Raw genomic sequence first — 25,047 nt, 5'->3', positions numbered from 1 at the left:
CCAACCTTGGTCCCTTTAAGACTTGTGGACTTTAACTCCCAGAGTCCCTCAGTCAGCAAAGCTGGCTGAGGAACTCTGGGAGTTGAAGTCCACAAGTCTTAAAGGGACCAAGGTTGGAGACCCCTGGTTTAGATGAATAATAATGGTCACAATTTACAACCTTAATTCTTACAGAAAACTTGATGAAAGAAAGCAAAATCTTGGTTTGGGAAGTAATGTAAAATGAATCAATCAAATACACTGGCCAAATAAAATAAAATTCTTGGTGCAACTTAATGATCTAGTCAGAAGAAGGAATTTAATTGCATAAATGATTCCAGTCACATTATGAAGAACTATTTATTTATTTATTTATTTATTTATTATTCACATTTTTATACCGCCCTTCTCCGAAGACTCAGCAAATAAAACAACAATAATACAAAAAAACCATTTAAAATACCATAACAAAATAAAAAAACTTATTAAACTGCTGTAAACTTAAAACTATTAGAATAAAAATACAAAGATAAAACCCCTGTTAAAAACCCGCTAAAATCCCTAATTATTAAAATCAATCAATCAGGCCAGCCCCGCTTGGTGGAAAAAGAAAGTCTTGAGCTCGCGTTTAAAGGTCCGAAGATCAGGGAGAAGACGGAGTCCCACCGGCAGCTCGTTCCACAGAGCTGGGGCCCCCACAGAGAACGCTCTTCCCCTGGGGGCTGCCAGCCGACATTGGTTGGCTGACGGCACCCTAAGGAGGCCCTCCCTGTGAGAGCGCACTGGACGCACTGGACAATGGGAGGGAACTGGCGGCAGCAGGCAGTCCCGTAAATATCCCAGTCCGATGCCATGGAGCGCTTTAAAGGTGATAACCAACACCTTGAAGCGCACCCGGAAGACCACCAGCAACCAATGCAGCCTGCACAGGAGAGGTGTTACATGGGAGCTACGAGGAGCTCCCTCAATCCCCCGCGCGGCCGCATTCTGTACCAGTTGGAGCCTCCGGATGCTCTTCAAGGGGAGCATTGCAGTAATCCAGGCGGGAAGTGACGAGGGCATGAGTGACTGTGCATGACGAGTCCCAGTCCAGGAAAGGGTGCAATTGGCGAATCAGGCGAACCTGACAAAAAGCTCCCCTGGCGACGGCCATCAAATGATCTTCTAAAGACATCCGTATGTCCAGGAGAACGCCTAAATTGTGCACCGATTCCCTGGGGGCCAACGATTCGCCCCCCACAGTCAGCAAAGGAGTAAGCTGACTGTGCTGGGCTGCCGGCATCCACAGCCACTCCGTCTTGGATATTGATAGAAATTCCTTCAAAAATTAGACTATTTGAATCAGCAGTTGGGCAGGAGGAACTATAGCATAAAGCAAGAATGGACCGATGGTCAAAAGCAACTGAGGTCAAAAAAACGTAGAGTGAAGTCAATCTGACAACAGTCTGAAGAGATTCTCAGTCATCCAAGTCATCTCAGTCAACCAGATCTGCATGGAATATAAACCCTTCCATTCCTCACTATCCTGTCAGTGCTGAAGAAGCTTCTTGGATGAGAATAGAATAGAATAGAATAGAATAGAATAGAATAGAATAGAATAGAATAGAATAGAATAGAATAGAATAGAATTTTTTATTGGCCAAGTGTGTTTGGACACACAAGCAATTTGTCTTGGTGCATACGCTCTCTGTGTATATAAAAGAAAATATACCTTCATCAAGAATCATAAGGTACAACACTTAATGATAGTCATAGGGTACAAATAAGCAATCAGGAAACAATATCAGTATAAACCATAAAGATACAAGCAACAAAGTTACAGTCATACAGTCATAAGTGGAAGGAGATGGGTGATGGGAATGATGAGACGATTAATAGTAGTAAATAGTAGTAAATAGACTTAGTAAATAGTTTGACAGTGTTGAGGGAATTATTTGTTTAGCAGAGTGATGGTGTTCGGGAAAAAACTGTTCTTGTATCTAGTTGTTTTGGTGTGCAGTGCTCTATAGCCTTGTTTTAAGGGTGGGAATTGAAATAGTTTATGTCCAGGATGTGAGGGGTCTGTGAAATGTCTTCAAAAGTAAAAAACAAGAAAGTCCAGTTGCCTCCTGAAAAAGCACCTTTGCGTCAATTTGACAACATTATTAAATATAGTTCTTGTTGTTATTATTTGTCTACTGATAGAGAAGGGAGATCATTGTTCTTATTGAGATAAATGAGCTTATAACCTTTTTTGTGAGCAGCCAGACAGGCAGAAGACAGAAAAGAAAGTTTGGATCTGAATTTGTGGCTAATTTATTTCACGTATAAATGCATAGAAATAAATGCTCAGTTGCTAATATTTATTGTTCATTAAACATTTAAGTAGTGGGAGGAGGGAGGAAGACATGATACCTGCAAATCTTGCAAGAAAGAATTATATCCATTACCTTAGTTTCATGGCATATGGTCTGATGGGGATTTAAAAGCATCTTTAATGTAAGGCACAGTGTATCCACTGGAACATCACTTTCTTATTAAAATGTTGTCTTTTTGTGTGGTCCTTCCTGCAAATAATGGGAAGACCTTAAGAGCAATATCCATTCTCTGATTAAAATTATGCAGATGCCAACAAGGTTAATAAACTGAGAAGCGTGCATATTATTAAGAAAACAGATCTTACATTTCAAGTCAGAATTGAAAAGATGCTTAACTTCAGAGTTGATATTCTTCTATCTGAGTGCCAAGGCAGGCGGGAGGGGAGAGAGGGGGAAAAAACTTAATAAATATATGTTACCTAAAAGAGGAGAACTTTAATTACACCATGGGCTACTGGATAAAATGATTACGTTTTCTACACTGTAAATTTCATACAATTAAATGCAGTAGTGTCACCTTATAACATGTTTCAATTTGATAATTATTTCAGTTCATTTACTCAGAAAAAAATACAAGCATGAATTTACTTAGTATCTCCCAAATCTAGTCATTTTCATTCTCTCAGACTGACTTGGGAGTTACTTGTGCTTGTCTGAACTTAAATAGATCCCTGACAAATTTAGATAAGTATTAAAATTGATAATATTATGGATGATAGCTTACTAATAAAAATTAATTCAATGCTGTGCTTCTTAGTGTTATTATCTGATATTATAAAACTTGATTTTAATGTAATATTTGGGATATTCAAGGAACCTTTTGACTGACAGAAAGCTCCTAGGGACGAGCGGCTTTTTTTTAGTCTGATGTTAAGGGGGTTATTGATATATAATGTGAATTAGGTTAAGAAATTTCATCAAAGGGTGTTTATAGATACCAGTGAACCAAATAATGAAAGGAACAATAGGACAGGAACGGTAGGCACTTTTGTGCTCTTATACACGCCCCTTATAGTCCTCTTAGGAATGGGGTGAGGTCAATAGTAGACAGTTTTTGGTTGAAGATTTTGGGATTTTGAGTAGAGACTATGGAGTCAGGTAATAAGTTCCAAATGGTACTTTCCTGTAGTATTGTAATTAGGAAGGGGGATTCAAGTCTAGGCAAGTAATGACAATGGTAATTGGCAGTATACTTAGGTTAAAATGGACCAAACATTTCCTCTTTGTGGCAATCTATGCAACCAATCACAGAAAGCATTTGTTTGCTTTTCACATTGCTGTCCCATGGTTAAATAAAGGGCACTAACCAGTGGTGAAATCCAATTTTTTTTTTACTACTCGTTCTGTAGGCATGATTTGGTGGGTGTGGTGTGGCTTGGTGGGCGTGGCTTGGTAGGCATGGCAGGGGAAGTATATTGCAAAATCTCCATTCCCATTCCACTCTGGAGCATTTGCCGGTTCTCCAAACTGCTCATAATTTCCGCTACTGGTTCTCCAGAACCTGCTGGATTTCACCCCTGGCACTAACTCTTGAACACCAGTTTGGAGTAATGATTATCACAACAGGTGAGAAAGACTATGAGTTATAGTCTCACTTTAGGCATGAAAGCCAGCTGGGTGACTTTGAGCCAATCACTCTCTCACAGCCCAACCACCTCAGTGGGTTGTTGTGGATAAAATAAGAGGAGGAAGCAATATTAGATATGTTCATTGTCTTGGGTTATTTATCAAAATAATAAAGGCAGGCGATAAATAAGTACATGCAAATAATCTCCTGCTCCCTGGGAATTTTGCAAATTTATTAAAAGAGTTAAGATGCAGTTAAGATTCTTGGAATCTTCTTCCAGGATATTCTTTTTCTCCCTAACATTTTTCCTGCAAGTATAAGTTCTGCTTCTTCTTTTTTTTTTTTAGATCAACTGATTATTGATCCATTAGTTGCAAAAGAATTGACTGACCAACTGATCATCATGGGCTGAGAGAAGTTGATTGGCCCAAAGTCCCTGAGCTGGCTTTCATGGGCCAAGGCAGGACTGTTTTCTAGCCCGATGCCTTAACTACTAACCAAATTGGCTCATTCTCATTTAAACAGGAAAATAGTTCAGCTATCAAGCCTGGTTTTAAAAAAATAGTCTCCATTTCTGATTCAGTATTCACATATTAGTACTTTTCTTGGAATAAATATTTAATTTGAATATTTTAATTTAACATTCTCTGTGACACAGGGGTGGGTTCTACTTACCTTTACTACCGGTTTGCAACGGGAGCATGCGTGCGCTTCTGCACATGCGCAGAAGCCCCTTGATGATGGGGTGGGTGGGTGGAGCCTCCCGCCGGTTTTACTACTGGTTCTATAAAACCGGACAGAACCGGGAGCAACCCATCACTGCTGTCACATCTCCTTTAGCAATTTATTTTGTTCTGTTGTTTTTTTTTTTAAATGGGAAATTAGTCTGCACAGAACCAAGGAGATGTTTTAAGCCTAGTAAATGGGAGTCTGAGAATCAGGAGGCCAGCATGTAGGAAGAAAAATTTAAGCCACATGGTATACTGATCCTGGCCATGATTACCTTTAAATAGATGCTTAGTACATACACATTCCTTTCACAATCTTTTTTTTTCTATATCAGTCTAGTTTTTATGGCTGCAATAAATAAGATTCCTCTAGCTAAGAGGGACTTCCTGCTAAGCAGTTGCATTTAATTTGCGCTAAAAAATGTTTCTGGTGATTCGTAGCATAAGAAGTGGCATAACAGCTTTACCGTTATTATTTTACTATGGATACCCTATCACAATGCTGATGGATTCCCATTTCTCTCATGAATCTCACTCTTTGCCCTTTTCCTTTTGAAAACAGATGAATGTGCCACACTCATCCTGGCCTGCTTATTCTGCCAGTTTTGGGAGTTTCTGTTCATGTTGCCCGATGTCTGTGAAAACTGGCTGATCGATACGTGCTGCCCTTCGCATAGATATCACCAAACATCAAGCGATACTTCCAACAACGGTGACTGCAGCTGCAACTGTGACATTGATTGCAGCATCCTTGAGTCTTGTCAGGAAAGTGGAGAATGTCTTGAACTGGCTCTGGAAATCTCACAAGTCTGTTATCACTAGAATAAAAATACTGGTGGGGTTCCCTCAAAAACCATCCTTGAGGTACCTGAAGGATGGATTGATATAAACCATAGTAGCAAGCATACAGCAACATGCTTGCCAGCTTCACCTGTTTAAATGCATCTTGTTTTAAACCCTGTGCAGTCTGTATAGCTTGTGCCCTCTCGCGTCAAATTTAAGATATTCTGGATGAGAAGCTGTCTTGTAATGGAGTTTAAGAATCATGTATAGCAGTGGTAGTCAACCTGATTCCTACCGCCCACTAGTGGGCGTTCCAGCTTTCATGGTGGGCAGTAGAGGTTTTGTTTGATATTGAAGAACTTTCTTTTTTTTTTAATTTAATTGACTTTTTAAAAAAATTTCATCGCATTATTTAAAAACATTTTCATTAGGTTTTCATAAAATTCCCCGTGACAATTTAAATTTCTGAAAATATACTATTTGTAATTACCCGCGCATAAGTTTAGTTCACGTTACCTACGTGAAACTAAATGGTGCTACAGTGTGACCACAAACAAAAGAGCCTCATCCCAGAATAGCTCGTGCATCTCCCCCCACACCACCCAGCTGTAACAGACAAGCAGAGCTGATAGCCGGCGCCCCCACCCACCCAATCCACAATGCATGAGAGGCATGCGCAGATGACAATACACGATGCATTACTGTGGAACCGGTGGGCGGTTAGAAAATTTTACTACTAACAGAGATACAAAAGTGGGCGGTAGGTATAAAAAGGTTGACTACCCCGACGTATAGTAATATTCCAAAGTGGGAAATATAGATATTGTTTTCCTTTTCTGATAAAACTCAACTTCAGGAAATTAAAGGCAGCATGGTAAGTAGTATATTTAAGACAATTCTCTCCACCATAAACACATAATTTATAAAATATGCTGAATTTAGTACTGTAAGATTTAATGACAGCTCAGAGGTGCTTTTTCAAGAGGCAATTGGACTTTCTGATTTTCTTTGAAGACATTTTGTTTTTCATCCAAGAAGCTGAAGAAACTTGAAAAAGCACCTTTGGGACAACCATGACCTGGATGACGGAGAATGTCCATAGACATTTAATGACAGCATTGGCAGAAGGTGGGGAGGTTTTTTTGCTTCTTTTTTTTAAAAGTTACTGATTTAATGGAGCATCTATCAATAAGACATCTCCATCTCAAGTATCATTTGCAGAGAACAAATTATAAAGGAGGACAATATGCTAAATATCCCTCAATTTGACCCAGCATGGGATGTCCCAATTTATTAGGGAATCAATCTAATTGCTTGCTTTTTTTTCTTCTTTGCAAATCTTATTTACAATTGATTCTGTATGTCCTGGAGAAATGCTTGTCTTATTTTAGGACCTCGGCCATCTTATCTTCCTAATGGATTTTATATATAAACATATTCCACATTGTTGGCCGTTTATTAATAATTAATGATGTTATGTCCTTTTATAATTAAAATTTCATTTTTACAGTCTCTTACAACACACCCGCACGCACATACTTCATTTCAAACAGAAAAGTTAATGAATTAGAAAGACGGCTAGACATAATTACAGAATAGAATAGAATAGAATTTTTTATTGGCCAAGTGTGATTGGACACACAAGGGATTTGTCTTGGTGCATATGCTCTCAGTGTACATAAAAGAAAAGATACTTTTATCAAGAATCATAAGGTACAACACTTAATGATAGTCATAGGGTACAAATAAGCAATCAGGAAACAATATCAATATAAATTGTAAGGATACAAGCAACAAAGTTACAGTCATGCAGTCATAAGTGGAAGGAGTAAATGTACATTTCAACATATTTTGAGTGTATCGTAAAGAACATGTATTTTTATCATGGTCCTGAAAGTTGAGAGCCTGAGATTTTCATTGTGCACCAAGAGATTATGGCAGCATGTTCTTCTTCATGGTGTTGGTTCCACCATGAAATAAGACCCTGATATCACATTTTAAAAAATTTTCACTAGTGTATGTATGTGTACATATATATTGATTTTCACAATTGTATCATAAGGAATGGATTTTGGATGCCATTATACTGTTGCAAAATAAATTGAATTTCAGAGCTGAACCAATGAGACTTTGTTTTCAATGTTGTTAAAAGTGACATACTCCACCCTTACCTGAAGAGGTCAAGCTGGCATGAAATACCCACACTCAGCAGAAAGGAAGAATGCAGATGTGATCATTCAGAACACTAGCTTATAAACTCACCACCACAGCCGGGGTCTGCTTATCTGCTTCCGAACGCTGAAGAATGTCCTAGCATGCCTCCCGGCCCCAGCCCTGGCTCCATGCCCAGACAGGCTGAGGAGGGGGCATCTCCCGGCCCCAGCCCTGGCTCCATGCCCAGACAGGCTGAAGAAGAGCAAGTATCTCCAGCCCCCAGCTCTGGCTCCATGCCCAGGCAAACGGAGCAACTAGACCCCTCCCCCTCCTCCACAGCATGTGAGCCTGAGGAAGGTCAATTACCAACAGCTGCCGATTGGAGTGACCCTCGCTTCAGAAAAATTGATAGGAGGCGGCGTCAGAAGGAAGGGAGGGGCAGGACTGGATAAGTGCTGAGTCATGGAGCCACACCCCATGGCCTATATAAAGGATCTGCTTTCTGGCAGTCTCTGAGTCAGGCAAAGTCTAAACATATCTTGCTGAAGTCACTTTCTGGTCTCCTGCCTGCCTTGAGGACTTTGCTAGGACTTTGGCAGAGCTGCAGAGGCACGCCTGATTCGGATTTCCCTGACTCAGCAGTCAGCGGAGGAGTGGGACACGACATAAACTACCTCGGAGCAGCCATCTTATTTTGTGCATCTATATTTCTTAGCAAGAGATAAACTACTGTATGTTCTAGTGCACACTTTATAGAATAACAATCAGCAACTGACAAAAACCCTGAGCCAAAGGCAAGATCATAAAGCCAGCAGCTCAGAAGGAGACTGCTACTAATACTTAACTTCCTTTTTACAACCCTGTAATCCAGAGGTGGCTTTCAGCAGGTTCTGACCAGTTCTGGAGAGCCGGTAATGGAAATTCTGAATAGTTCGGAGAACCGGTAGTAAAAATTCTGACTGGCCCTGCCCCCATCTATTCTCTGCCTCCCAAGTCCCAGCTGATCAGGAGGAAATGGGGATTTTGCAGTATCCTTCCCCTGGATTGGCGACGGAATGGAGATTTTACAGTATCCTTCCCCTGCCATGCCCACCAAGCCATACCCCACAGAACCGGTAGTAAAAAATGTTGAAACCCACCACTGCTGTGATCCCATAATTCAGGGTAGAGTCAGGGCGACTGGATAGAGCTGAACATTTACTGGCTGGATACCCTTCCTGATGCCACGTGGAGTTCACAGCAGGCATTTTTTCTTTATTATTTATTTTCTTTATTATTTATTTATTTATTTATTTATTTATTTATTTATTTATTTATTTATTCGAATTTTTATACCGCCCTATCTCCCGAAGGACTCAGGGCGGTGTACAGCCAAATAAAACATAAGAATAATACAAGTAAAAACAACAATTAAAAAACTTATTAATTAGGCCGAAATTAAAATATAACTAAAATAGTATAAAACCCCATTAAAACTAAATTTATAACTAAAAACCCTAGGCTAGCCCTGCGCAAATAAATAGATGTGTCTTAAGCTCGCGGCGGAAGGTTCGGAGGTTGGGAAGTTGGCGCAGCCCTGGGGGAAGCTCGTTCTGGTTTAGGAGAGAAAAACATCTGCCACTACCTAGGATTGAACTCTCAACTTTCCAAGTGGGAGGCAAGCATTTTCACCACTGAGCCACCACACCAAGTATTAATACCTACTTGGGTATATATATGTTTTCGAGCCAGTGTTGACTCTGGAAGCTGTCTGGACAAATCTCTGCATTTTTTCTTGGCAAGATTTTGGAAGTGGTTTGCCATTCCATGCTTCCTAGGGCTGAGAGAGAATGACTGGCCCAAGGTCATTTATCTGGCTTTGTAAGTAAGGTAGGATTAGAACTACCAGCTTCTGGTTTCTAGCCTGTTGCCTCAATCACTACACCAAACTGTCTCTGTCATTCCTAGACTTGCTAGCCAACACCACATAGGCTGTTGGGTTTTATTTCAAATACATGTATACATTTAAGAGCATTTATAATTATATCTATTATGCATTTATTCCTATGGTACATACGAAAAAAGTGAGTGAAAAATACAGAGAGAGAAAAAGAGAAAAGAATAGTTCTAATTGGCAAACTCTTATTTTACAAACACTTGAAACATGAACAAATACAGGCATTTGAATTGGGCTTTAAATAAAAATAAAATAATAAATAGGGCTCAAAAAAGGTAGTCAGGTGGACTACTGTAAAAATATTATTTTTGAGATCTTGATTATTAAATTAGATTTCTTTTATTCAAAAATTGTTTTTCTGAGTACAGCAGGTTAAAGAGAAAAGCCATGATAATTTACTATATTTGGAAAGAAAACTTCTGTCTCTCTTTCTCTCCCTCCTTCCCTCCCTCCCTCCCCCCTCCCCTCCCCCCTCTCTCATTAAAGAAATAATAAGAATTCAAATATAGATATTATGAGTGACGTAGTAGTGTAGTGATGAAGACTCTCACCTCCCACTTGGAAGGTTGAGAGTTCAATCTTAGATAGTGGCAGATATTTCTCTCCTAGGGCGCAAAGAAAATCTGCTGCAAACTCCATGTGGCATCAGGAAGGGTATCCGGCCAGTAAATGCTCAGCTCCATCCAGTTGCCCTGACTCTTCCTTGAATTAAGGATTACAGGAGTAAAAAAGGAGTTTAAATATAGATATTATATCCCAGAGGTCAGCAACCTGTGGCTCTGGAGCCGCACATGGCTCTTTCACTGCTCTGCTGCTGATCCCTGTGTCACAAGCGCCAATGTGCAACACCCACCAGCAAGTGATTTATTGAGCTTTTCAATGCCTCGGGTAGGCCAACCATGGATAAATCCAAGAAAAAAAGTTTCAGAAGAAAACAAAATATTTAATTCAACAACATATGCTAGTTTTGTGGCCGCTCAAGAAATAGTCAGGCGGTGTTTTCTTTTCTATGGGAAAGGGTCCAAATGGCTCTTTGAGTTGCAGAACCCTGTTATAGCCCAATATAGATACTATAGCCTAAGTTGTAGACTCAGAGCAAGGAATATTCTGTCATTAGACTTTCTAGAAGTTTCATTTGTATTTCCCACAATGGGAATCTTTTTATATATTTGGGAACTATTCTGAGTCAGGAAAACAGCAACTCATCAGAATCAAAGAAATTACAGAAAAGCCAATAAAAGTGAAAAGATAGCAAGAATGACAGATGCATGGAATTAAGCAAGAAGGGTCTCCCTCTCCCTCACCAAAGGCCTAGCTAGAGAGACAAATTTTCACTGATTTTTTTAAAGAACAAAGTAAAGGCCATCCGGATCTCAAGAGGAGCATCAATTGGTGCTGCTACAGAGAAGGCAGGCTTCTGGGTCTCATGGATGACATAGCTTAATCAAAGGAACTTGGACCACACCAAACCTGTAAAATTGAATCAGCTGGGCAGATGTTATGGGAGACATGTGGTCCTTCAATCAACAGTCCCTCTGCCATAATAGCAATAGCAATACCACTTAGACTTATATACCACTTCATAATGCTTTTACAGCCCTCTCTAAGTGGTTTACAGAGTCAGCCTGGGTCCTCATTTTACCCACCTCAGAAGGATGGAAGGCTGAATCAACCTTGAGCCTGGTGGGATTCGAACTGCCAAATTGCAGGCAGCCAGCAGTCAGCAGAAGTAGTCTGCAGGGCTGTACTCTAACCACTGCACCACCTCAGCTCTGATGTAAGACTTTAGAGGTAGCAATTAGCACTTTGAATCATACCTAGAAGCAAATTGGCAATCAGTGCAGCTCATGAAACAGAGGTATCACATACTGGGGCATGCCCATCACGACCTGTGCCTCTGCATTCTGGACCAGTTCAAGCTTCCAAGTGGTCATCAAGGGCAGCCCCTTGTACAGTATGTTGCAATAGTCAAGCCATAAGGTTATTAGGGCATGAGAAACTGAAGGACATTTGAAAAGCATAGTACATATTTAAACAAATTGAGTCATAGAATCATAGGTATGGAAGGGACATTGAAGGTCTTTTCCTTCACTTCCTATCCTAAGGCAGGAACCCTTATACCATCAACAAATGGTTGTCCAATCTTCTCTTGGAAACCTCCAGCGATAGGGCATCCACAACTTTGGAAGGCAAGCTGTTCCATTGACTAATCAAGCTCAATGTCAGGAAATTATTTTCAGGTTGGATCTCTTGATGACTCTCCCATTCCTTTTAAGATCACCTGCTTTTAATCTCTTGTCTTCCATTTGCTCTGTCTGGAAGTTTGTGTCATTCCTTGATTCTAATTTCCCCCAATTACAGGTCTACGTAGCCAGTTCTGATTCTATGACACACCTTCCCAGCAAACCTCTATCACCCTACACTAACATTTAACCCAGTGGTGGAATTCAATTTTTTTTTTACTACCCGTTCTGTGGGCATGGCTTGGTGGGCATGGCTTGGTGGGAGTGGCAGGGGAAGGATACTGCAAAATCCCCATTCCCACCCCACTCCAGGGGAAGGATATTGCAAAATCTCCATTCCCACCCCACTCTGGGGCCAGCCAGAGGTGATATTTGCCAGTTCTCCGAACTACTCAAAATTTCCGCTACCGGTTCTCAAGAACCTGTCAGAACCTGCTGAGTAGCACCCCTGATATTTCTTCACAGTTTATCTATGTCTCCATGTTCACTTATTAGAATAAAAGGTAGAAGGGATTTTATAATCAATCAAGAAAAAAAAGATATTCCCAGTGACAATAAAACTATTCACGTTGAATCTCCTCTCTGACTTTGCTGTACATTTTCCCATTTAGAAACAGAAATCATGGCCAGGGAAAGAATGGTAGGTGCTATTAGGTAAACTGTATAAAAAGAATTCTATTAGCTCATCATCACAGTGGAAAAATGAAAGACTTTATATCTAGTAAGTATGATGTACCACATCCACTTTGGGGAATAGACACAGAATTGTTAACAACAGCACAAGAAAACAGCTGCAATTTTTGTTTTATTTCATAATAATACATGCTTCATTTCACGCACAAATGTGAGCATTTGTAACTCACAATATTTGCATTTAATATTGTAAACTAAACAAGGTCCTGCACAATAAATTTCATGCTTTATTTCAGTAAATCTTACTTCTTCTTAGACTCTATTTACATATACTAAAGTAGCAAATGTATTTACATTTACTTGGAAGTAGGTTCATTTAACTCAATGGAATTAGCTCACATACTGAAGCACCATATTTATGGGCCCATTTTTCTGTGAACTCACCAAACATATTCAATGAAATCTGTCCAGGAAACAAGAAGTTACAGTACTTCTAATGCGAGTGTTGTCATCATAAGTTAGTTTCAAGCAATTAAACTGGGAAGATTATGAGATGTCCAAGCAAAATGGTGACTGATAGAGAACCTCTACATTAGTGTTTTCCAAATTTAGCAGTTTTAAGATTTGTGGTTGTTTGTTGTTTTCAGAGGAATGGAGAACTCTTCTTGTAAAATATTTCTGGACACGTTCAATTGTATTGATGTCAGAGATGTGGTGAGGGTTCCAAACAGGTGAGCTGTATTCTAGAATTGGTCTAGCAAATGTTTTATATGCTCTGGTTAGTAGTGTGGTGTTTTTGGAAAAGAAGCTACGCAAAATTAGGTTTACGATGTGTGGCCTCCCAGAATTTCCCAGCCAGCATGTGCGTTTGTTTTTGTCTCTTTTAGGTAAGCTTTAGTTAATTTTCTAAAAGTTATATTTCAAGTCTATATATATTTGTTACTAATGATTTTGAAACATTTATAATTGTCTCAAGAATCAATCAAGAGAATAATACATAGAATAATCTTATTCTATTTATTTATTTAGTCCTCTATTATAATTTGCAGTGTAAATGGTTAAAGCAGCCCTTTTGCCTGAGACCTAAATATCTTAGATATTTTAATATCTAGCTAGCTAGCTAGCTAGCTAGCTAGCTAGATAGATAGATAGATAGATAGATAGATAGATAGATAGATAGATAGATAGATAGATAGCTACTGTATCTTCTATCTATATCTATATAAATAGATGATAGATAGATAGATGATAGATAGATAGATAGATAGATAGATAGATAGATTGATTGATTGATTGATAGATTGATAGATAGATAGATAGATAGATACTGTATCTTCTATCTATATCTATATAAATAGATGATAGATAGATAGATGATAGATAGATAGATAGATAGATAGATAGATTGATAGATAGATAGATAGATAGATTTTGATTGATAGATAGATAGATAGATAGATTGATAGATAGATAGATAGATAGATTGATTGATTGATAGATAGATAGATAGATAGATTGATTGATTGTTAGATAGATAGATAGATAGATAGATAGATAGATAGATGATTGATTGATAGATAGATAGATAGATAGCTACTGTATCTTCTATCTTCTATCTATATCTATATAAATAGATGATAGATAGATAGATGATAGATAGATAGATAGATAGATAGATTGATAGATAGATAGATTGATAGATATCGATCCTATCTATTCTATCTATCTATTATCTATCATATATATATATAATCTATATATAATCTATCATCTATCGGTCAGTCGATAAATCGATCCATCTATCTATTGATCTATCTTATCTATCAATCATCAATCAATCTATCTTATCTATCTATCATCTAGCCCTTTAGCCATTTAAACTGGAAGTTGCAATAGAGGGCTAAACACAGGTAGCCCTTCTTTCTTGGACAGCAAATGGTCAAATCAGGAAGGAATTAAATAGAAAATATTCTCTTTGGATTATTGTAATACGTTGAGGTATATAGATAGACACCATATATATTCATTCATTTCTTCCCTCTTCCCCATTTCCAAGCTCCTACTAAATATTTGCCATAGGATGCTACGCAAATTTATCAGAAGGTGAGGATGTTGCTCTCCAGCAAACCCAATTCCCAATATAGTCATGCTTTCACTATACATAAAGCACCAGAACAAAGCAGGGAGAATGTGCAGATTTATCTGGAGAAAGTGATAGCGCAGTGGTTAGAATGGAGTACTGCAGGCTACTTCTGCTGACTGCCGGCTGCCAGCAATTTGGCAGATCGAATCTTACTAGGCTCAAGGTTGACTCACCTTCCAATCTTCCAAGGTGGGTAAAATGAGGACCCAGATTGTTGGGGGCAATAGGCTGACTCTGTAAACCGCTTAGAGAGGGCTGTAAAGCATTGTTAAGCGGTATATAAGTCTATGTACTATTGCTATTGCTGTTCCAACATGATCAGTCATATGTTGCATTAAGCTGAGGAAAAAGAAGTGAAAACATTAGAGTATTCTTAAAGAATGGCAGATCAACCACAAGTGTCATCCAATACATCATTTTTTAAACCAAACATATATATATTAGTCTTTCTATGCAACATTTTTTTTAAAATGATGTTTTCTTCTTTAATTCTGAAATTAAATTTTAAATTTTAAAACCAAAACAATACCAATCCATCTATGGTCATTCTGTTTTGCTGTTTAGATAAGGAATAACTGAAAAGATGAGCCGATGGGTCACAGGTTGTCTAATATTACATTTACCTTCTCAGCCATTGATAGGAGTATAGTACCATTCTAAAATATGAATATTTCAACCGTAGACACAAAGGTCTCAAACCAGAATAATTTTTTAAATTGTCATTGAAAAGAGCACAGAGAAGATAAAACAGTTCTTCAAAGCAACAATCAGCTATTGGACTGTATGCATGCGAATTCAGCAGGCATCTGGTATCACTTTAAACAGTATTGTGTAATGGACAACACATAATGGCTTAGACATCCACTTTTGTACACATACATGAATGGGAAATATGGATGCTATCATTAGTATAAAGAAATAGTGGTAGATATTAGGAGAAACCCTCCTATACTTCCACCTCTTACAATACTAGTCAACACAGTATCAACAGTAGAGACCTTCAAGTTTCTAGGTTCTATCATCTCTCAATACTTAAAATGGACACCTAACATCAAAAAGGTCATCAAAAAAGCACAACAAAGAATGTTCTTTCTGCACCAACTCAGAAAGCTCAAATTGCCCAAGAAGCTGCTGATCCAGTTTTACAGAGGAATTACTGAGTCTGTCATCTCCACTTCTATAACTGTCTGGATTGGCAACCAAACAAGAGAGACACAGACTTCAGAGGATAATTAGAACTGCAGAAAAAACAGTTGCTAGCAACCTGCCTTCCATTGAGGACTTGTATACTGCAGGAGTCAAAAAGAGGGCTATGAAAATATTTACAGACCTCTCACATCCTGGACATGAATTGTTTCAACTTCTACCCTCAAAATGACGCTATAGGACACTGCACACCAGAACAACTAGACACAAGGACAAGGCTAGGCTATTCTAGTATGTGATGGGAAAGGTAAGAACTTTCTCAAATGTCCATAGGATTCTTTCTATCTATATCTGATTGCAGAATGCACTCAATTCTTTGGCAATCTAAAGCTAAGGAATTAGACTGGATTTGAGTCAACCTGCATTACCTATAGAAATAGAGAAAATTCATGATTATTCAAATCCTAATCCCAACTGTACATGAGAGGTGAAAAGGCCAAATAAATGACATAATGCCATTGTCACAAGGTTGTGTTTTTGTTTTCTTTTTTGGCTAGGGATCTCATGCTGCCAAATATGTACATCTTTTCTTGCAATTAAATATAAATTATAATCTCAGTGCTAAAGTTTCTATATTATGTAACCTATACAGGTTTGACTATTTGTCCGTGTATGAGTTACATAAATCAATATGATGCAGTTTTACACAGTTATGCAAGTCCATCATAAAAATATTCCTTAATATTTTAGGTTGTATCCAGTTCTTAGTCATATACATTTTTGTTCAAGTCCATCGAAACCCATTCCAAAAATCTCTCAATACTTAGTGTTGGAACAAAATTCTAAGTCCACTTAAATGCTTTTTGGATTTCCAGGAAGGTTAAAGCTATCTTAACAGTGAACCACAGATGCTGAAGTCATGTGAACTGCATTTTATCTTTATGAAGAGCACATGATACCAAGTTCAATAAGGGTAAACTAATTTTCTACACACTAAACAATTTCTGGATGGAATGAAAATTCAAAAATTGCTCACTTTTTTGTTTGGATTTGCTTTTTTTTTTTTAAAAGCCATCTTATTAAATATGTTGATGCCTGTTTTGCCAAATATAATGTTAAATTTACATTGAAAAGATGCAAATGCTCAGAAACATGGATGCTATTTTTCCAAGGAATATAACATCTTGTCTTTTTTTCCAAGACTTGCTCCCAAATTACAAAACAGATATTCCTGTGGGCTTTATTTTCAGAGAGAGGGAGTTCAAAACTTCAAGCCAGTCACTGAATAAAATGAGACAGCTGCTTTAAAAGGTTTAATTTAGGCTTAGTTAATCACCCATTGCCCTCCTGATGTGCTGTCCAGAATAGCTGAAATATGGATATTGAAGTCCACACATCTTAAAATTGCTGAGATTGAGCAACACTGCTTTAAACTACTAAGTACATCTTCCTGTTCAATTCAGGAATCAACTTAAAGAATCCCTGACAAACATCCCTCTTAATATAAATTGATGTCAATAGAAAACATCTGGAGGCATTTTCCTGATTCATTCTTTCAGGACAGAATACCACCACATATTTCACTGTGGGGTGAAGTCTTCCTTTACCAATAAAACAAGAAATCTTTTTTTCTTTTTTTTCTGGAGGTCCAGTCAATTGGGCCATGCTAGCACAGCATGTTCAAGGAACCAGCCTTCAATTAGTATAATTACAATATTTATATTAATTACATGACAAGTGAAGATAGTCTCCAAAAAGTAGTGAGTTACTTTTGTAAATGCCTACTCTTAATGGTTTTCTAAAGATCATTTCAAGCACTTTCAAGACCCTTAAATGTAATTTTAGAAAATTAAACTTGTTTATGGTAGCCAGTGGCACTCTAATTTATTTATTTATTTATTTATTTGTTCGTACTTTTATACCGCCCTATCTCCCTAGGGACTCAGGGCGGTTTACAGCCAAATAAAACATATATATATACAGAATAAAACATTAATTTAAAAAACTTATTAAATAGGCCGAATATTTAAAATAGAAATATAAATAATAAAACCCCATTAAAACCAGATTTAAAATTTAAAAATTCTAGTCCAGTCCTGCGCAAATAAATAGATGTGTCTTAAGCTCGCGGCAGAAGGTTCGAAGGTCAGGAAGTTGGCGAAGTCCTGGGGGAAGCTCGTTCCAGAGGGTGGGAGCCCCCACAGAAAAGGCCCTTCCCCTGGGTGTCGCCAGTTGGCACTGCCTGGCCGATGGCACCCTGAGGAGTCCCTCTCTGTGAGAGCGCACGGGTCGGTGAGAGGCAATCGGTGGCAGCAGACGGTCCCGTAAGTAGCCCGGCCCTATGCCATGGAGCCTCCTTAATGATCTCTTTACTAGTCTTCTTGAGTTTGGCAACAATCTCAGTAAGCTGAGATGACACCAAACTAACTGCACATGTATTGACATCATTATATACCATAACTGCATACGTTGGTTAAGACCTCTGACACAAGTCAGTGCAAGCATCATATCATCATTACACGTGTCAGCATTTGTTCCCATTTTCCTTCCTGTGGTACTCAACAGCATGCTAACTCTCATGAATTCAGGGAGGAATTTGTGTTGCAGGAGAGTTACATGTGCCAGTTCCCGGGTCAAGGAACTGTAAAAATGACAGAATTATGAACCCTGCCCAGGCTTCCCCATCACACATAGAACGATGAACGCAATTGGCTGAACGCTCATGATAAATGTATGAAGACCTTTTCAAGCAGTTGAGTAGAGGTGATGTTTAGCTTTCTTTGTGGGAATGGGCAAATTATATAGGGCAATTATTACACACAATGCTTTTAAAATTGGTTTAAATACTCGGGGTTAATGTAACAGAGAATGGAGACAAAGTTGTCTCGCATACATGATTTCCTTTCTCTCCATTTGAAAAAGAAATGATGTCCAGCACTGACATCTTTCTAAGCTGTCAAAATATTATGGGCTCTGCCAGAATGTTAGCAACATATTCCAGATCTCCTATGCATCTATCTTCAGAGAAGCACCAACATGTCACCACTATGCCAATTGCCATACCAGCTTTGACATATTTGTCTGTTCTCTTCTGATTGCTATAATGCATAACAGCCTGTAGATTTATGCTGAGACTACAACAATAGGAAAACAGGAAACTGATTGTAATCTTTCTGAGACAGGCATGCTAAGGAGCATTTCCACGAATCTCAAGAAGCACCGCTTGGCTGGCAAAATAAAGGAGGCCCAACAAACCAGCTCAGCCTTTAGATTTTATGACCTTACCAGATAGCAAATTACATAGGCTGAGCCTGTCACAGTCAGTTTAGCCAAGCTATTAAGAGTCCTTTAAATTGCATAAAGTCTTCAGTATGAAATGGGTCTCCTTTTCTTTTTTCTTTCTTTCTTTCTTTTCTTTTCTTTTTTTTTTGAAAATAAAAATGTTGGAGGTTAGGTAGAAATAATAGATTACTGTAGGAAAACCAGTATTCAATTAGAAGGGCCAAGGTATGTGTGAATCATGAACTTAATGATACTAAAAGAATCTGGCACAATTAAGATGCCTCCTTAATGCTTATCCATATCAGAGGTGAAATCCAGCAGGTTCTGGAGAACCAGTAGCGGAAATTTTGAGTAGTTCAGAGAACCGGCAAATATCATCTCTGGCTGGCCCCAGGAATGGGGATTTTGCAGGATCCTTCTCCTGGAGTGGGGTGGGAATTGAGATTTTGCAGTATCCTTTCCTGACCATGCCCACCAAGCCACACCCACCAAGCCACACCACGCCTACCAAGCCATGCCCACAGAACCAGTAGTGAAAAAATTTGGATTTCACCACTGATCCATATGATAACAATGTGGCAAAAAACAGTAAATCAATGCATTTATTAAACGACTGATCTGTAGAATTGACACAAATAGTTTTAACTTTGATATCAAACCTTCCAGACAGCCAATTAAAAAATAATAATAACTTGTAAGAGCTATACTTTTCAACTGCTAGGCGTTGTGGCCCAATTTAGATTTATTTTTTATCTGTATATCATCTTTTATTTTTTCTAATATAAAGATGATTATGTTTCTATATCATATCCTTCAGCTTATTTTATTAAGATCTGGGTGGGAGGGAGGATTTTGGCCATACTTTTCTTCATCACTGTGCTGACAATCACAATGCTGCCGTGTTTGGGGGTTGGAGTTCATCATCCCAACCTTCCATAGAATTGCAGTTGTTACTCAATCAACCACCTCCAATGTACTGTTCCCCCATTAGGACCCAAGATATTGGAATACTGCTATCGTGTCACCCCCCCAGTCCTTCTTGTTATTAAATTAGACACACCCAATTCCTGCAATTCTGTCTACACATAGCTGTAAAAGCTCACTGAGTAACTTTTGGGCAAATCCAAGTCTCTCCACCTAATTTACTTCATAAGTTTGTGGCTGTGGCAAGCAACTGGAAGAAAAAGTGCTATATTATATCACCTTGAGTCTCCCTAGCAGAAATACGAAGGATCAACCTAGTAACTTGTAACTTGTAACGTAAAACTTCTGCATTCGAAGAATATCCTGCATCAAAACTCTTGCCCATGACCAGAATGTCGGTGATGGGTATTGAACTTAGATACCACAGAGATGTTATCATCTGCCACACAATACTTTTGTCTTAAAGATAACTCATATGCTCAGCAATCTAGGAAGTGATTTATGTACTTTTGTATGTGAAGCTGCTCTATTATCATTTATAAGCTGTTTAACAATGATGTTTTCCATCTTCTGACATAATTTGTTGCTAAGCAGGTATCCAGTCCCGATTAATAAGGTGGATACTATACTACATGTGCTTTTATTTATGAAAGTTTATGGCTTGAGGTAATGAAGGATGAAATAAAAATCTATTGACTGTAACTCATGAGCAACGTGAGTGCAGTCATTTTTATTTTTGGCTTTATTACAGATGAAAAACTCATTGATTACTACTTCATTGTTTATTGTAACTACTTATACTTAAGGCCCTGGAATATTTACACAGAAGAGCCATAAAAATGTAGCTACAGTAGTTCCATGATATATTGTCATATATAGGTATGGGGAAAGCAAAGACAAGTTCCTCTTTAACAAACTGCTTTTATTTACAACAGCTACATTAAGGGTGGATAAATTAAAAGTTTTATAGAGAAAAAGTCACTCCAATCTCATCACTGCTAATTAAACTATTATCAGTGATAAGTCATAACATTATTTTACTCTAGTGGTTTAAGGCATCTGACTAGAAATTGGGAGTGGGGTTGTAGTACTGCCTTAACCATGAAAGCCAACTGGGTAACCTTGGGCCACTCACTCTCTCTCAGTCCAACTGACCTCACAGGGTTATTGTGGGGAAAATAGGAGAAGGAAGAAGGAGTATTAGCTATGTTTGCCACCTTGACTTATTTATAAAAAATAAATGTAGCCATAACTTCGAGGATGGGGGAGTAAGTAAACTTTTTCAGTCCATCATTATTTCCAAAAGTGATAAATTGAGGACTGCCGGTATTACAAATGTTCCTTGAATGGTGTTTAACTGAAAGAGAATGACCAGTCATGTGGCTGATTGGGAATTCAAGTCTGAATTTTCCTAATCTATATATCACACTTCAGCATATCTAGTACAGTCACACACAAGAATTTAAGAAGGAATGATAAAGAAAACATATGAGCATGCATACATATTACCTCTATTTTTTTTAAAAAGAAAACTGTAAGTGTGAAACTCTTGAAACAAACCCGAAGTTGGAAGTCCAGGACTAAAATATCCCCAAATCTTTAATAGACTTCTCTAGTGCTGAACCATCTTTCAAAAGCTCTCTGTAAAAAGCCTCACCAAAAATCTTGGATACTCACTGAACATCCGCTGAATAAATGAACAGATTGGATGCAGTTTGATGAAACAACAAACAGTTAATAAATCATCAGTCAAGCTGAAAAAAAATCCTCTTACACAATGAAGATTGTTTTAAAAAGACTGCACTTGGGAGTTTCAGTTAACAATAAATAATAAATTCATACTGAATAAGGAAAAATAAGTGTATGCACATACAAATAAACAAACAATCACATACATTCAAAGGTATTTTGGTTTTTCAGCTGTATTTGGGCACTGGCAAAAAGAGAGAGAGGGAGGGAGGGAGAGGGAGAGAGGAAAATCTAACAAAGGCAAAAGTTCCACTTGTATGCCTGGTTATCAATTAAAAGATGAGCACTTGTGAGCACAGTGCAAATGTCTGCACTTTGACACATCAACATATAAATTCACTGATTTGCATGTGAGCCAAAACTTTGATAGTGGACAGTTTGGGTTGAATATTAGTAGTTCAGCATATCTTAATCTCTTTTCATTCTAAAAAATCCACTCCTGAAAAATATTCATTCAGTGAATCTCCTATGTGCTTATCTTTTGCTATGAAGTATTTATTGTTGTGACAAATAGATCAATGGACATTATGTATTCTTGCAATATTTTAATAGGTTCGTGTCAAGCCTGGCACATTCCTTGATGTTGTAAGCCTTCGGTAATCTCTTTAAATCAGTAACCCTGAAACTGTAAAATATAGAATGTGAAATATCCAAATAAATATATATACACGCACCCATGTATAGCTTATCATCAGAGACAGGTTTATAAATCTCAAATTGAATAAATTTACAATCCCTCTAAAGAAATCAATTTCACCGCATTCCTATCAACCCAGCATGAGTCTCCTTAGCTTTTTTCTAGCTGGTTGTTTACGAAGCATGACACAACACATTTCTTCTTGTTCGGATTCTTATTTGTATCTTGAAAAGATCTTTGAGCATTTTTTCCTCTAAGAATCAGTGGTAAGTATATTTAATTATCTCATCGTCCAAAAATCAATATTTTTGTGGTTTCCACTAGCATGGAGTAATTCTTCAAACCTAAGGATGCAAACAACATTGGTAATTCTTAAATGAATTCCACCATGGTAAGAATGGAATGCAACATCAAGATTTTAAAGATCAAACAGCCACACAGCAGGGACGTACAGTAATTTTTGCTTACTCCGGATGTATGGACTTTGTTTGTGGTTTTTTCTAAAAGAATTGTTGATGACAAGCACCAGGATAGCTATGTTAACTAATGTTCTCTGAATGAAGTGTGTTGTGTTCTTCACTACAAATAAATGGCATAGTTTGTTTGTTTGAGGTTTAAAAAATTATTTGGATTTAACAGAGTTTTTTAGAGCAACCTTTCATAAACTGCCACTCATCAGCTGCATTGGAATGATATGCTTATCATTCCCTTTGGCAAGGAGTATTGAAATTTGTAGTCTACTATATCCAAATAGAAGAAAGCTTTGCTAGAACTTCTGGAATCAATCATTCATTTCATTTTTGCGTTAGGGGTTGTTGTTGTTTTTTCAGTAGAGGAGATAATCCATTTTCAAGCTGTAGATAAGAATAAGAATCTCAAATTCTGGGAGGTATGCCAGTTTACAACTGGCCCATTTCCTCTAGTACTTAAATCATATGACTTTAGAGTGTAACTAGATAATCATATGCATGCATTCCTTACTCCTCTGTTTTAGCCAGCCTTTATCACAAATATGCTGTAATGTCAACTATGTTAAACAAAAAACCACTATTTTTAATATTGAAACAGAAGTTTCAAAGAGGAGCACTGACATTTGCTAAACCATACAGTACTTTCAGAATAAAAAAACTAGACAGTTAAATAAGAGATTATTCCTTAAGGTTAAACTGAAAAACTTTCAGTGTTGTATTAATTTTTCATGAACACACCACCACCAAGGACTTCTGGGTGAGGCTCTAATACAGTGGTTCTCAACCTTTATGTGCTGCGACCCCTTTAATACAATTCCCCACGATGTGGCGACCCCAACCGTAAAATTATTTTCGCAGCGATCTCAGTGTGCCTCAGCAGCCGCAGAAGGGGGGGAAAAGCGGCAAACTGTTTTTTTGAATTTATCGCGCCTGAAGCCATATTGGCTAGCGATCTGAACTGCTTGCGATTGCCTTGAGGATGGAGGCATTCAAGCGGAGACTCCTCCCCTATTAAGTTTATCGCGCCTGAAGCCAGATTAGGCTAGCGATTGGGAGTGATTGCTTGTGGAGTCAACCATTGGAGTGCGATTCTTCGACTCGCAAGTATACTTCCCATATTTCCGATGGTCTTAGGCGACCCCTGGCAAATCGTCATTCGACCCCCAACAGGGTCATGACCCACAGGTTGCGAACTGCTGCTCTAATAGATGTCCCTGAAGGAGTAGGGATGTCATTGCATTGAAAATCAGCAGCCAGACAGTGAATTGCGGCTGACACAATCTTTCTGGATAAAGCAGAGATCATGAAGTCATAAATCTGCACTCCAGACAACTGCTCCTAATGAGTAGCTTGCTAGAACTGAGGCTTTTGTGGCCAACTTGTGAGTTGAACAGCTGGGAGTTAAGAGATTTCGATCAAGCTTGGAGATATAATGGTACTCACAAGTCGCATTTTCTAAACAACTTTTGGATATAATTAATTTACAGCTAAAGAAAAGTTTTCTGAGTGGCAAAAAGGAAGGGATGTAAGAAAGTTTAAAACAGATAAAGTGGGTGGTTAATTTAATTTTTGGTGAAAATGATTTTGAAAATGCTTTTGAAGTAAATGCAGTTTCTAGCAACAAATGGCATAAATTGTGGTCATGTGACCAGGGCTATAAATGTGGGTCAGTTGCCAAGCACCCAAAACACGATCTTATGACCACAGGGATAAGGGTTCCAAACTGTTGGGTCATAACTTCAAACAGTCACTAAATCAAGGACTATATGTAATTTGGCACTATTGGAACTGAGAGAAAAGGAATAATGGAACAAGCAAATAAATATAAGCCTATTAACATGTTGTTTAATGTTCACGGATTAGAAAAATCTCACTTGCTGTCTCTGTGGGTGTTGTCATAACAACATTATGACAACAATGCCTGCTGGTTATAAAGACTATAGTATAGGCTGGTGGTTCCCAACGTTGGCAACTTTAAGACGTGTGGACTTCAATTCCCAGAATTCCCCACGCATCTCAAAATTGCCAAGGTTGACAAACACTGCTATAGGCTATAAGGTAACCTGCAAAATATAGGAGCCCTGATTATATCTGCTTACTCAAAGGTACCTTTGTCATTTACCATATAGCATTAAGCATATGTAAGTTGAAACCTAACAGCAAAATAGACACTGAAGCAAACCTGTCTTCTGGAAACATTGCTCTTGATCTCCTTTCTAATTTCAAGATTCAGTGTGAAATCTGACAGCCAGAATACAATGTTGACAGAACAATTTAGTTGCCAGTTTTAACAGCAAAACATCCATTTCAGTTCCT

The 25,047-nt window shown here is 38.1% G+C and overlaps 1 protein-coding gene across 1 annotated transcript in view; it reads left to right on the top strand.

Moving 5' to 3' along the window:
• MDFIC2 (MyoD family inhibitor domain containing 2) overlaps nucleotides 1-5,453 on the top strand; it is a 61,279-nt gene extending 55,826 nt beyond the window's left edge. Inside the window, exon 3 of the mRNA XM_058170362.1 lies at nucleotides 5,194-5,453. Within this exon, the coding sequence (XP_058026345.1) occupies nucleotides 5,194-5,453 (260 nt within the window). The remainder of the gene's footprint in view (nucleotides 1-5,193) is intronic.
• The last annotated feature ends 19,594 nt before the right edge of the window (nucleotides 5,454-25,047 follow it).

Source organism: Ahaetulla prasina, chromosome 2 (genome assembly GCF_028640845.1).
Source record: "Ahaetulla prasina isolate Xishuangbanna chromosome 2, ASM2864084v1, whole genome shotgun sequence".
In the NCBI taxonomy this organism is placed as follows: Eukaryota; Metazoa; Chordata; class Lepidosauria; order Squamata; family Colubridae; genus Ahaetulla; species Ahaetulla prasina.
This window is presented reverse-complemented; position numbering and strand designations above follow the sequence as displayed.